This window comes from Procambarus clarkii, chromosome 13 (assembly GCF_040958095.1).
Source record: "Procambarus clarkii isolate CNS0578487 chromosome 13, FALCON_Pclarkii_2.0, whole genome shotgun sequence".
Lineage (NCBI taxonomy): Eukaryota > Metazoa > Arthropoda > Malacostraca > Decapoda > Cambaridae > Procambarus > Procambarus clarkii.
The window spans coordinates 21,964,614-21,978,873 of record NC_091162.1 but is presented as its reverse complement, the minus strand read 5'-3'; the positions used below and the strand labels follow the sequence as shown (position 1 = coordinate 21,978,873).

Sequence of the window (14,260 nt, the reverse complement as noted above, 5' to 3'; positions counted from 1 at the left end):
CTGGACGTTGTGGTGGCAGTAGTGGTAGTTGGCATTGTTGTGACAGTTGAGGTAGTTGACGTTGTGGTGAAAGTGGTGGTAGTTTGCATTGTGGTGACCGTGGTGGTAGTTGGCATTGTAGTGACAGTGGTAGTAGTTGGCGTTGTTGTGACAGTGGTAGTAGTTGTCGTTGTAGTGACAGGGGTAGTAGTTGTCGTTGTGGTGACAGTGGTAGTAGTTGGCGTTGTTGTGACAGTGGTGGTAATAGGCGTTATGGTGACAGTGGTGGTAGTTTGCGATGTGGTGAAAGTGATGGTAGTTGTCTTTGTGGTGGTAGTTGGCGTTGTTGTGACAGTGGTGGTAGTTGGCGTTGTGATGACAGTGGTGGTAGTTGGCGTTGTGGTGACAGTCGTGGTTGTTGGCGTTTTGGTGACAGTGGTGGTAGTTGGTGTTGTAATGACAGTGGTGGTAGATGGTGGTGTGGTGACAGATGTGATAGTTGGCGTTGTGGTGACAGTGGTGATAGTTGGTGTTGTGGTGACAGTGGTGGTAGATGGTGGTGTGGTGACAGTCGTGATAGTTGGTGTTGTGGTGACAGTGGTGGTAGTTGGTGTTGTAATGACAGTGGTGGTAGATGGTGGTGTGGTGACAGTCGTGATAGTTGGTGTTGTGGTGACAGTGGTGGTAGTTGGTGTTGTAATGACAGTGGTTGTAGATGACGGTGTGGTGACAGTCGTGATAGTGCGCGTTATGTTGACAGTGGTGATAGTTGGCATTGTGGTGAGAGTGGTGGTAGTTACCGTTGTGGTTACATTGGTGATAGTGGGCGGTGTGCTGGCAGTGTTGGTAGTTAGCGTTGTAGAGACAGTGGTGGTAGTGATCAATGTAGTGCTAGTGATAGTTCTTGTGTGTTCAGGGCTTGTTGTGATGGTGGTTGTCGTTGTGTTGTGTGGTGTCTTGGTACAGCAGACACAACCTGGTGTACACGGGGACGTATCAAAATTGTTCCCACATTTAATTGCTGCCGTCTCTTTGGGAAAACATTTGGTTGTGCATCTTTTCTTACTAGCGACTAAATGTCTTTCTCTATTGCTGATAAAATGGCACTCTTTATGTGTCTTGGTGGTTGTCGTTGTTGTACTAGTGGTTGTGGTTGTTGATGTTGTGCTGGTGGTTGTTGTTGTCGTTGTTGTACTAGTGGTTGTTGTTGTTGATGTTGTGCTGGTGGTTGTGGTTGTTGATGTTGTGCTGGTGGTTGTTGATGTTGTACTAGTGGTTGTGGTTGTTGATGTTGTGCTGGTGGTTGTTGTCGTTGTTGTACTAGTGGTTGTTGTTGTTGATGTTGTGCTGGTGGTTGTGGTTGTTAATGTTGTGCTGGTGGTTGTGGTTGTTGATGTACTGGTGGTTGAGGTTATTGATGTTGTCCTGGTGGTTGTGGTTGTTAATGTTGTGCTGGTGGTTGTGGTTTTTGATGTTGTGCTGGTGGTTGTGGTTGTTGATGTTGTGCTGGTGGTTGTGGTTGTTGATGTACTGGTGGTTGAGGTTATTGATGTTGTCCTGGTAGTTGTGGTTGTAGATTTTGCACTGCTGGGTGTACTGGACGTTGTGGTGGCAGTAGTGGTAGTTGGCATTGTTGTGACAGTTGAGGTAGTTGACGTTGTGGTGAAAGTGGTGGTAGTTTGCATTGTGGTGACCGTGGTGGTAGTTGGCATTGTAGTGACAGTGGTAGTAGTTGGCGTTGTTGTGACAGTGGTAGTAGTTGTCGTTGTAGTGACAGGGGTAGTAGTTGTCGTTGTGGTGACAGTGGTAGTAGTTGGCGTTGTTGTGACAGTGGTGGTAATAGGCGTTATGGTGACAGTGGTGGTAGTTTGCGATGTGGTGAAAGTGATGGTAGTTGTCTTTGTGGTGGTAGTTGGCGTTGTTGTGACAGTGGTGGTAGTTGGCGTTGTGATGACAGTGGTGGTAGTTGGCGTTGTGGTGACAGTCGTGGTAGTTGGCTTTGTGGTGACAGTGGTGGTTGTTGGCGTTGTGGTGATAGTCGTGGTAGTTGGCTTTGTGGTGACAGTGGTGGTTGTTGGCGTTGTGGTGATAGTCGTGGTAGTTGGCGTTGTGGTGACAGTGGTGGTAGTTTGCGATGTGTTGACAGTGGTGATAGTTGGAGTTGTGTTGACAGTGATGGTACTTGGGGTTGTGTTGACAGTCGTGGTAGTTGGCATTGTAGTGACAGTGGTAGTAGTTGTCGTTGTAGTGACAGTGGTGGTAGTTGTCGTTGTGGCGAAAGTGGTAGTAGTTGGCGTAGTTGTGACAGTGGTGTTTGTTGGGGTTGTTGTGACAGTGGTGGTAGTTGGCGTTGTGATGACAGTGGTGGTAGTTGGCGTAGTGGTGACAGACGTGATAGTTTGCGTTAGGGTGACAGTGGGGGTAGTTGGCGTTGTGGTGACAGTCGTGGTAGTTGGCGTAATGTTGATACTAGACGTTGTAGTGGAAGTTGGCGTTGTGGAGGTAGTTAGTGTTTTGGTGGTAGTTGGCGTTGTGGTGACTGTAGTGGTAGTTGGGATTGTTGTGACATTGGTGGTAGTTAGAGTTGTGGTGACAGTTGTGGTAGTTGGCGTTGTAGTGACAGTTCTGGTCGTTGGCGTTGTAGTGACAGTGGTGGTAGTTGGCGTTGTGGTGACTGTGGTGGTAGTTGGCGTTGTAGTGACAGTTGTGGTAGTTCGAGTTGTAGTGACAATGGTGGCATTTGGCGTTATGGTGACTGTTGTGGTTCTTGAAGTTGTAGTGACAGTTGTGGTTCTTGAAGTTGTAGTGACAGTTGTATTTGTTGGCGTTGTGGTGACAGTGGTGATAGTTGGCGTTGTAGTGACAGTGGTAGTAGTTGACGTTGTAATGACAGTGTTAGTAGTTGGTGTTGTAGTGACAGTGGTGGTAGTTGGCGTTGTAGTGACAGCTGTGGTAGTTGGCGTTGTGGTGAGAGTGGTGGTAGTTGGCGTTGTGGTGAGAGTGGTGGTAGTTGGAGTTGTCGTGACAGTGGTGGTAGTTGGCGTTGTAGTGACAGTTGTGGTAGTTGGCGTTGTATTGACAGTGGTGGAAGATGGCCTTGTGGTGACAGTTGTGGTAGTTGGCATTGTGGTGAGAGTGGTGGTAGTTGGCGCTGTGGTGAGAGTGGTGGTAATTGGCGTTGTAGTGACAGTGTTGGTTTTTGGCGTTGTGATGGTATTTGGTGTTGTGGTGGTAGTTGGCGTTGTGGTGACAGCGATGGTAGTTGATTTTGCGGTGACAGTGGTGGTAGTTGACGTTGTGGTGACAGTTCTGGTAGTTTGCGTTGTGGTGACAGCGGTGGTAGTTTGCGTTGTGATGACAATTGTGGCAGTTGGCGTTGTTGTGACAGTGTAGGTAGTTGGTATTGTGGTGACAGTGTTGGTATTTGGCGTTGTGGTGACAGTGGTGGTAGTTGGCGTTGTGGTAATAGTGGTCGTAGTTGGCGTCGAGGTTACAGTGGTGGTAGATTGCGTCGGGGTGTCGGTGGTGGTAGTTGACGTCAGGGTGACAGTGTTGGTAGTGGGCGGTGTGATGAAAGTGGTGTTAGTTTGCGTAGTGGTGACAGTTGTGGTAGTTTTCGTTGTTTTGACAGTAGTGTTAGTTAGCGTTTTGGTGGTAGTTGGCGTTGTGGTGATAGTTGTAGTATTTATCGTTAGGGTGACAATGGTGGTGGCAAGCGTTGTGGTTACATTGGTGATAGGTGGCGTTGTGCTGGCAGTGTTGCTAGTTAGCGTTGTAGAGACAGTGGTGGTAGTGATCAATGTAGTGCTAGTGATAGTTCTTGTGTGTTCAGGGCTTGTTGTGATAGTGGTTGTCGTTGTGTTGTGTTGTGTCTTGGTACAGCAGACACAACCTGGTGTACACGGGGACGTATCAAAATTGTTCCCACATTTAATGGCTGCCATCTCTTTGGGAAAACATTTGGTTGTGCATCTTTCCTTACTGGCGACTAAATGTCTTTCTCTATCGCTGATAAAATGGCACTCATTATGTGTCTTGGTGGTTGTCGTTGTTGTACTATTAGTTGTGGTTGTTGATGTTGTGCTGGTGGTTGAGGTTGTTGATGTTGTGCTGGTGGTTGTGGTTGTTAATGTTGTGCTGGTGGTTGTGGTTTTTGATGTTGTGCTGGTGGTTGTGGTTGTTGATGTTGTGCTGGTGGTTGTGGTTGTTAATGTTGTGCTAGTGGTTGTGGTTTTTGATGTTGTACTGGTTGTTGTTGATCTTGTACTGGTGGTTGTGGTTGTTAATGTTGTACTGGTAGTTGAAGTGGTTGATGTTTTACTGGTGGTTGTACTGGACGTTGTGGTGGTTGTACTAGACGTTGTGTTGGTAGTTGAGGTAGTTGGCATTGTTGTGATAGTGATGGTAGTGAGCGTTGTTGTGACAGTGGTGGTAGTTGGCGTTGTGATGACAGTCGTGGTAGTTGGAGTTGTGGTGACAGTGGTGGTAGTTGCCGTTGTGGTGACAGTCGTGGTAGTGTGCGTTCTAGGGACAGTTGTGAAAGTTGGCGTTGTGTTGACAGTTGTGGTACTTTGCGTTGTAGTGGCAGTGGTGGTAATTGGCGTTGTAGTTACAGTTGTGGTAGTTGGCTTTGTATTGACAGTGGTGGAAGATGGCCTTGTGGTGACAGTTGTGGTAGTTGGCATTGTGGTGAGAGTGGTGGTAGTTGGCGCTGTGGTGAGAGTGGTGGTAATTGGCATTGTGGTGACAGTGTTGGTTTTTGGCGTTGTGATGGTATTTGTCGTTGTGGTGGTAGTTGGCGTTGTGGTGACAGCGATGGTAGTTGATTTTGCGGTGACAGTGGTGGTAGTTGACGTTGTGGTGACAGTTCTGGTAGTTTGCGTTGTGGTGACAGTGGTGGTAGTTTGCGTTGTGATGACAATTGTGGCAGTTGGCGTTGTTGTGACAGTGAAGGTAGTTGGTATTGTGGTGACAGTGTTGGTATTTGGCGTTGTGGTGACAGTGGTGGTAGTTGGCGTTGTGGTAATAGTGGTCGTAGTTGGCGTCGAGGTTACAGTGGTGGTAGATTGCGTCGGGGTGTCGGTGGTGGTAGTTGACGTCAGGGTGACAGTGATGGTAGTTGACGTTATGGTGAAAGTGGTGGTAGTTGACGCTGTGGTGACAGTTGTGGTAGTTGGAGTTGTAGTGACAGTTGTGGAAGTTGTATTTGTAGTGACAGTGGTTGTAGTTGGCGTTATAGTGACAGTCGTGGTAGTTTGCGATGTGGTGACAGTGGTGGTAGTTGCCGTTGTGTTGACAGTCGTGGTAGTTGGCGTTGTGGTGGCAGTGGTGGTAGATGGCGTTGTAGTGATAGTCGTGGTATTTGGCGTTGTGGTGACAGTCGTGATAGTTGGCGTTATAGTGAAAGTGGTGGTAGTTTGCGTTGTGGTGAGAGTGGTGGTAGTTGGCGTTTTGGTGATACTAGACGTTGTAGTGGAAGCTGGCGTTGTGGTTGTAGTTAGTGATTTGGTTGTAGTTGGCGTTGTGGTAACAGTGGAGGTAGTTGGTTTTGTAGTAACGGTTATGGTAGTTGGCGTTGTGGTGATAGTGGTGGTAGTTTCCGTTGTGGTGGTTGAAATTGTAGAGACCGTTGTGGTAGTTGGCGTTGTGGTGACAGTGGTGGTAGTTGGCGTTGTAATGACAGTGGTGGTAATTAGCGTTGTAGTGACAGTGGTGGTAGTTCGCGTTATGGTGACAGTATTGGTAGTTGGCGTTGTTGTAACAGTTGTGGTAGTTGGCGTTGTAGTGCCAGTTGTGGTAGTTGGCGTTGTAGTGACAGTGGTGATAATTGGCGTTGTGCTGACAGTGGTTGTAGTTAACGTTGTGGTGAGAGTCGTGGTTTTTTGCGATGTGGTGACAGTGGTTGTAGTTGGCGTTGTGGTGACAGTGGTGGTAGTTGGCGTTGTGGTGACAGTGGTGGGAGTTGGCGTTGTGGTGACAGTTGTGGTAGTTGACGTTGTTGTGACAGTGGTGGTAGTTGACGTTATGGTGAAAGTGGTGGTAGTTGACGTTGTGGTGACAGTTGTGGTAGTTGGAGTTGTAGTGACAGTTGTGGTAGTTGTATTTGTAGTGACAGTGGTTGTAGTTGGCGTTGTGGTGACAGTGGTGGTAGTTGGCGTTGTGGTGACAGTTGTGGTTCTTCGCATTGTAGTGACAGTGGTGGTAGTTGGCGTTGTGGTGACAGTGGTGGTAGTTGACGTTGTAGTGACAGTTGAGGTAGTTGTCGTTGTCGTGACAGTAGTGGTAGTTTGCGTTGTGGTGACAGTGGTGGAAGTTTGCATTGTAGTGACAGTGGTAGTAGTTGTCGTTGTAGTGACAGTGGTGGTAGTTGGCGTTGTGGTGACAGTGGTGGTAATTGGCGTTGTTGTGATAGTGGTCGTAGTTGGCGTTGTGATGACACTGGTAGTAAATGGATTCGTGGTATTTGGCGTTGTGGTGACAGTGGTGGTAGTTGGCGTTGTGGTGACAGTGGAGGTAGTTGGTTTTGTATTATCAGTTATGGTAGTTGGCGTTGTGGTGACAGTGGTGGTAGTTGGCGTTGTGGTGACAGTGGTGGTAGTTTCCGTTGTGTTGACAGTTGTGGTAGTTGAAATTGTAGAAACAGTTGTGGTAGTTGGCGTTGTGGTGACAATGGTGGTAGTTGGCGTTGTATTGACAATGGTGGTAATTGGCGTTGTAGTGACAGTGGTGGTAGTTGGCGTTATGGTGACAGTGTTGGTAGTTGGCGTTGTTGTAACAGTTGTGGAAGTTGGCGTTGTAGTGACAGTTGTGGTAGTTGGCGGTGTAGTGACAGTGGTGGTAGTTGGCGTTGTGCTGACAGTGGTTGTAGTTAACGTTGTGGTGACAGTCGTGGCAGTTTGCGATGTGGTGGCAGTGGTTGTAGTTGACGTTGTTGTGACAGTGGTGGTATTTGGCATTGTGGTGACAGTCGTGGTAGTTGGCGTTGTAGGGACAGTTGTGGTAGTTGGCGTTGTGGTGACAGTTGTGGTAGTTGGCGTTGTAGTGACAGTGGTGGTAATTGGCGTTGTAGTGACAGTGGTGGTAGTTGACGTTATGTTGAAAGTGGTGGTAGTTGACGTTGTGGTGACAGTTGTGGTAGTTGGAGTTGTAGTGACAGTTGTGGTAGTTGTATTTGTAGTGACAGTGGTTGTAGTTGGCGTTGTGGTGACAGTTGTGGTTCTTCGAATTTTAGTGACAGTGGTGGTAGGTGGCGTTGTGGTGACAGTGGTGGTAATTGGCGTTGTTGTGACAGTGGTGGTAGTTGGCGTTATGGTGACAGTCGTGGTAGTTTGCGATTTGGTGACAGTATTGGTAGATGATTTTGTGGTGGTATTTGGCGTTGTTGTGACAGTGGTGGTAGTTGGCGTTTTATTGACAGTCGTGGTAGTTGGCGTTGTGGTGACAGTGGTGGTAGTTGGCGTTGTGATGACAGTCGTGATAGTTGGCGTTATAGTGACAGTGGTAGTAGTTGGCGTTGAGTTGAGAATGGTGGTAGTTGGCGTTATGGGTATATTAGACGTTGTAGTGGAAGCTGGCGTTGTGGTTGTAGTTAGCGATTTCGTGGTAGTTGGCGTTGTGGTGATAGTGGTGGTAGTTGGTTTTGTAGTAACAGTTATGGTAGTTGGCGTTGTGGTGACAGTGGTGGTAGGTGGCGTTGTGGTGACAGTGGTGGTAGTTTCCGTTGTGTTGACAGTTGTGGTAGTTGAAATTGTAGAGACAGTTGTGGTAGTTGGCGTTGTGGTGACAGTGGTGGTAGTTGGCGTTGTAATGACAGTGGTGGTAATTGGCGTTGTAGTGACAGTGGTGGTAGTTGGCGTTATTATGACAGTGTTGGTAGTTGGCGTTGTTGTAACAGTTGTGGTAGTTGGCGTTGTAGTGACAGTGGTGGTAGTTGGCGTTGTGCTGACAGGGTTGGTAGTTAACGTTGTGGTGACAGTCGTGGTAGTTTGCGATGTGGTGACAGTGGTTGTAGTTTTCGTTGTGGTGACAGTGGTGGTAGTTGGCGTTGTGGTGACAGTTGTGGTAGTTGGCGTTAGGGTAATAGTGGTTGTAGTTGACGTCGGGGTAACAGTTGTGGTAGCGAGCGTCGGGGTTACATTGGTGGTAGTTGGCGTTGTGGTGACACTGGTGGTAGTTGGCGTTGTGGTGACAATTGTGGTAGTTGGCGTGGTGGCGACAGTTGTGGTAGTCGTCGTTGTGTTGACAGTGGTGGTAGTTGGCCTTTCTGTGGTAGTTGGCGTTGTGGTGATGGTTGTGGTAGTTGGGTTGGTTGTGATAGTGGTGGTAGTTGGAGTTGTGGTGACAATGGTGGTAAATAGCTTTCTGGTAGAAGTTGAAGTTGTGGTGACAGTGGTGGTAGCTGGCGTTGTGGTGACAGTTGTGGTAGTTGGCGTTGTAGTGACAGTTGTGGTAGTTGGCGTTGTAGTGACAGTAGTGATAGTTGGCGTTGTGGTGACAGTGGTGGTAGTTGGCGTTGTAGTGACAGTGGCGGTAGTTGGCGTTGTAGTGACAGTGGAGGTAGTTGGCATTGTGGTGACAGTCTTGGTAGTTGGCGTTGTGGTGACAGTGTTGGTAGTTGGCGTTGTGGTGACAGTGTTGGTAGATGGCGTTGTAGTTACAGTGGTGGTCGTTGGCGTTGTAGTGACAGTTGTGGTAGTTGGCGTTGTGGTGACAGTGGAGGTAGTTGGCATTGTGGTGACAGTGGGGGTAGTTGGCGTTGTAGTGACAGTGGTAGTAGTTGCTGTTGTAGTGACAGTGGAGGTAGTTGGCATTGTGGTGACAGTGGGGGTAGTTGGCGTTGGAGTGACAGTGGTAGTAGTTGCTGTTGTAGTGACAGTGGTGGTAGTTGACGTTGTGGTGACAGTAGTTGTTGTTGGCGTTGAGGTGACAGTGGTGGTAGTTGTCGTTGTGGTTAAAGTAGCGGTATTTGGCGTTGTGGTGACAGTGGTGGTAGTTGGCGTTGTGGTGACAGTGGTGGTAGGTGGCGTTATGGTGACAGTGGTGGTAGTTTGCGATGTGGTGAAAGTGGTGGTAATTGACTTTGTGGTGACAGTGGTGGTAGTTTGCGTTGTGTTAACAGTGGTGATTGTGTGCGTTGTGGTGATAGTAGAGGTAGTTGGCGTTGTGGTGACAGTGGTGGTAGTTGGCGTTATTGTAACAGTAGTGGTAGTTTGCGATGTGGTGACAGTGGTGGTAGTTGGCGTCATGGTGATACTAGACGAGTTAGTGGTAGTTAGCGTTGTGGTAGTAGTTAGCATTGTGGTGGTAGTTTGCGTTGGTATGACAGAAGTGGTAGTTGCCGTTGTGGTGGCAGTAGTGGTAGTTGGTATTGTTGTGGCATTGGTGGTAGTTGGCATTGTGGTGACAGTGGGGGTAGTTGGCGTTGTGGTGACAGTTGTGGTAGTTGGCATTGTTGAGACAATGGTGGTAGTTGGCGTTGTAGTGACAGTGGTGATAGTTGACGTTGTAGTTACAGTTGAGGTAGTTGGCGTTGTGGTGACAGTGGTGGTAGTTTGCGTTTTGGTAACAGTGGTGGTTGTTGGCATTGTAGTGACAGTGGTAGTAGTTGTCGTTGTAGTGACAGTGGTGGTAGTTGGCGTTGTGGTGACAGTGGTGGTAATTGGCGTTGTTGTGACAGTGGTGATAGTTGGCGTTATGGTGACAGTCGTGGTAGTTTGCGATGTGGTGACAGTGGTGGTAGTTGATTTTGTGGTGGTATTTGGCGTTGTTGTGACAGTGGTGGTAGTTGGCGTTGTGGTGACAGTGGTGGTAGTTGATTTTGTGGTGGTATTTGGCGTTGTTGTGACAGTGGTGGTAGTTGTCGTTGTGTTGACAGTCGTGGTAGTTGGCGTTGTGGTGACAGTGGTGGTAGTTGGCGTTGTGATGACACTGGTGGTAGATGGCGTTGTGGTGAGAGTCGTGGTATTTGGCGTTGTGGTGACAGTCGTGATTGTTGGCGTTATAGTGACAGTGGTGGTAGTTGGCGTTGTGGTGAGAGTGGTGGTAGTGGGCGTCATGGTGATACTAGACGTTGTAGTGGAAACTGGAGTTGTGGTTGTAGTTAGTGTTTTGGTGGTAGTTGGCGTTGTGGTGACAGTGGTGGTAGTTGGTTTTGTAGTAACAGTTATGGTAGTTGGCGTTGTGGTGACAGTGGTGGTAGTTGGCGTTGTAGTGACAATGGTGGTAGTTTCCGTTGTGTTGACAGTTGTGGTAGTTGAAATTGTAGAGACTGTTGTGGTAGTTGGCGTTGCAATGACAGTGGTGGTAATTGGCGTTGTAGTGACAGTGGTGGTAGTTGGCGTTATGGTGACAGTGTAGGTAGTTGGCGTTGTTGTAACAGTTGTGGTTGTTGGCGTTGTAGTGACAGTTGTGGTAGTTGGCTTTGTAGTGACAGTGGTGGTAGTTGGCGTTGTGCTGACAGTGGTGGTAGTTAACGTTGTGGTGACAGTCGTGGTAGTTTGCGATATGGTGACAGTATTAGAAGTTGGCGTTGTGGTGACAGTGGTGGTAGTTGGCGTTGTGGTGACAGTGGTGGTAGTTGGCGTTGTGGTGACAGTTGTGGTAGTTGACGTTGTTGTGACAGTGGTGGTAGTTGGCGTTGTGATGAGAATGGTGGTAGTTGGCGTTGTGATGAGAATGGTGGTAGTTGGCGTTGTGATGAGAATGGTGGTAGTTGGCGTTGTCGAGACAGTAGAGATAGTTGGCATTGTGGTGACATTGTTGGTATTTGGCGTTGTTGTGACAGTTGTGGTAGTTGGCGTTGTGGTGACAGTTGTGGTAGTTGGCGTTGTGGTGACTGTGGTGGTAGTTTGCGATGTGGTGACAGTGGTGGTAGCTGGCGTTTTGGTGACAGTGGTGGTAGTTAGCGTTGTAGTGACTGTCGTGGTAGTTGTCGTTGTAGTGACAGTTGTGGTAGTTGGCGTTGTAGTGACAGTTGTGGTAGTTGGCGTTGTGGTGACAGTGGTGGTAGCGAGCGTTGGGGTTACAGTGGTGGTAGTTGACGTTGTGGTGATATTGGTGGTAGTTGGCGTCATGGTGATACTAGACGTGTTAGTGGTAGTTGGCGGTGTGCTAGTAGTTAGCATTGTGGTGGTAGTTTGCGTTGTGATGACAGTGGTGGTAGTTGGCGTTGTGGTGGCAGTAGTGGTAGTTGGTATTGTTGTGACATTGGTGGTAGTTGGCGTTGTAGTGACATTGGTTTGAGTTGGCATTGTATTGACAGTAGGGGTAGTTGGCGTTGTAGTGACAGTCGTGGTAGTTGGCGTTGTAGTGACAGTTGTGGTAGTTGGCGTTGTAGTGAAAGTGGTGGTAGTTGGCGTTGTAGTGACAGTGGTGGTAGTTGGCGTTGTGGTGACAGTGGTGGTAGCTGGCGTTGTGGTGACAGTGGTGGTAGTTTTCGATGTGGTGACAGTGGTGGTAGTTGGCGTTGTGGTGACAGTTGTGGTAGTTGGCGTTGTGGTGACTGTGGTGGTAGTTTGCGATGTGGTGACTGTGGTGGTAGCTGGCGTTTTGGTGACAGTGGTGGTAGTTAGCGTTGTAGTTACTGTCGTGGTAGTTGTCGTTGTAGTGACAGTTGTGGTAGTTGGCGTCATGATGATACTAGACGAGTTAGTGGTAGTTGGCTGTGTGCTAGTAGTTAGCATTGTGGTGATAGTTTGCGTTGTGATGACAGTGGTGGTAGTTGGCTGTGTGCTAGTAGTTAGCATTGTGGTGGTAGTTTGCGTTGTGATGACAGTGGTGGTTGTTGGCGTTGTGGTGGCAGTAGTGGTAGTTGGTATTGTTGTGACATTGGTGGTAGTTGGCGTTGTAGTGACAGTGGTGATAGTTGGCGTTGTATTGACAGTAGTGGTAGTTGGCGTTGTAGTGGCAGTCGTGGTAGTTGGCGTTGTAGTGACAGTTGTGGTAGTTGGCGTTGTAGTGAAGGTGGTGGTAGTTAGCGTTGTAGTTACTGTCGTGGTAGTTGTCGTTGTAGTGATAGTTGTGGTAGTTGACGTTGTAGTGAAAGTGGTGGTAGTTGGCGTTGTAGTAACTGTGCTGGTAGTTGGCGTTGTGTTGACAGTAGTGGTTGTTGCCGTTGTCGTGACAGTTGTGGTAGTTGGCGTTGTAATGACTGTGGTGGCAGTTGGCGTTATGGTGACAGTGGTGGTTGTTGGCGTTGTGGTGACAGTTGTTGTAGTTGGCATTGTAGTGACAGGTTTGGTAATTGGCGTTGTAATGACAGTGGTGGTAGGTGGCGTTGTGGTGATACTAGACATGTTAGTGGTAGTTTGCGGTGTGCTAGTAGTTAGCATTGTGGTGGTAGTTTGCGTTGTGATGACAGTGGTGGTAGTTGGCGTTGTGGTGGCAGTAGTGGTAGTTGGTATTGTTGTGACATTGGTGGTAGTTGGCGTTGTAGTGACAGTGGTGATAGTTGGCGTTGTATTGACAGTAGTGCTAGTTGGCGTTGTAGTAACAGTTGTGGTAGTTGGCGTTGTAGTGAAAGTGGTGGTAGTTGGCGTTGTAGTGACAGTGGTGGTAGTTGGCGTTGTGGTGACAGTGGTGGTAGTTTGCGATGGTGTGACAGTGGTGGTAGTTGGCGTTGTGGTGACAGTTGTGGTAGTTGACGTTGTGGTGACTGTGGTGGTAGTTTGCGATGTGGTGACAGTGGTGGTAGCTGGCGTTTTGGTGACAGTGGTGGTAGTTAGCGTTGTTGTGACTGTCGTGGTAGTTGTCGTTGTAGTGACTGTTGTGGTAGTTGGCATTGTAGTCAAAGTGGTGGTAGTGGGCGTTGTGGTGACAGTGGTGGTTGTTGCCTTTGTCGTGACAGTTGTGGTAGTTGGCGTTGTAGTGACAGTGGTGGTACTTGGCGTTGTAATGACTGTGGTGGCAGTTGGCGTTATAGTGACAGTGGTGGTAGTTGGCGTTGTGGTGACAGTTGTTGTAGTGGGCGTTGTAGTGACAGGTTTGGTAGTTGGCGTTGTAATGACAGTGGTGGTAGTTGGCGTTGTGGTGACAGTGGTGGTAGGTGGCGTTGTGGTGACAGTGGTGGTAGTTATTATTGTGGTAGTATTTCGCGTTGTGGTTGTAGTTGGCATTGTGGTGACAGCGATGGTATTTGACTTGGCGGTGACAGTGTTGGTAGTTGGCGTTGTGATGACAGTTCTGGTAGTGTGCGATGTGGTGACAGTTGTGGTAGTTGGCGTTGTGATGACAATAGTGGTTGTTGGCGTTGTGGTGACAGTAGTGGTAGTTGGCGTTGTGGTAATAGTGGTCGTAGTTGGCGTCAGGGAGACAGTGGTGGTAGTTGGCGTCGGGGTGACAGTGGTGGTAGTTGGCGTTGTGGTGAAAGTGGTGGTAGTTGGCGTGGTGGTGACAGTTGTGGTAGTTGTCGTTGTAGTGACAGTGGGGGTTGTTAGCATTTTGGTGGTAGTTGGCGTTGTGGTGATAGTTGTGGTAGTTACCGTTGGCGTGACAGTGGTGGTAGCTAGCGTTGTTGTTACATTGGTGATAGTTTGCGTTGTGCTGGTGGTTGTGGTTGTTGATGTTGTACTGGTGGTTGTGGTTGTTGATGTTGTACTGGTGGTTGTGGTTGCCGATGTTATACAGGTGGTTGTGGTTGTTGATGTTGTACTAGTGGGTGTGGTTGCTGATGTAATACTGGTGGTTGTGGTTGTTGATGTGGTACTGGTGGTTGTTGATTTTGAACTGGTGGTTGTGGTTGTTGATGTTGTGCTGGTTGTTGTGGTTGTTGATGCAGTACTGGTGGTTGTGGTTGTCAATGTAGTACTAGTGATTGTGATTGTCGATGTTGTACTGGAGGTTGTGGTTGTTGATGCTGTGCTGGTGGTTGTGGGTGATGATGTTGCACTGGTAATTGCGGTTGTTGATGTATGGCTGGTGGTTTTGCTTATTGGTGTAGTAGTTGTGGTTGTCAGTGTTGTACGATTGGTTGTGGTTGTCGATGTTGTTCTGGTGGTTGTGGTTGTCGATGTAGTACTTGTGGTTCTGAATGCCGATGTAGTACCCGTAGATGTAGTGGTAGTTATTGAGCTTGTTGTTGTAGTGGTCGATGTTCTTCTGGTGGTGGTAGTGGTTGTTGTAATGCTGGTGGTGGAAGTGGTCCATGTAGTACTAGTGGTTGTGGTTGTTATTGTAGTGGTTGTGGTTGTCGATGTAGTACTGGCGGTAGTTATTGTCGATGTAGTACTAGTGGTTGTGGGTGTTAGTGTAGTGGTTGTCAATGTAGCACTAGTGATTGTGGTTG

General features: G+C 48.3%; 1 protein-coding gene across 1 annotated transcript in view; it reads right to left on the bottom strand.

The window, feature by feature from the left end:
- The window catches only part of LOC138364398 (mucin-3B-like), a 28,712-nt gene extending 15,297 nt beyond the window's left edge, over positions 1 to 13,415 (bottom strand). The window contains exons 1-7 of the mRNA XM_069324017.1: positions 12,622 to 13,415; positions 11,562 to 12,450; positions 8,502 to 10,397; positions 6,217 to 8,336; positions 4,301 to 5,817; positions 1,577 to 2,926; positions 2 to 955 (exon numbers count right to left, since the gene is read on the bottom strand). Coding sequence (XP_069180118.1) covers positions 2 to 955; positions 1,577 to 2,926; positions 4,301 to 5,817; positions 6,217 to 8,336; positions 8,502 to 10,397; positions 11,562 to 12,450; positions 12,622 to 13,415 — 9,520 coding nt within the window. The remainder of the gene's footprint in view (position 1; positions 956 to 1,576; positions 2,927 to 4,300; positions 5,818 to 6,216; positions 8,337 to 8,501; positions 10,398 to 11,561; positions 12,451 to 12,621) is intronic.
- Positions 13,416 to 14,260: the final 845 nt, after the last annotated feature.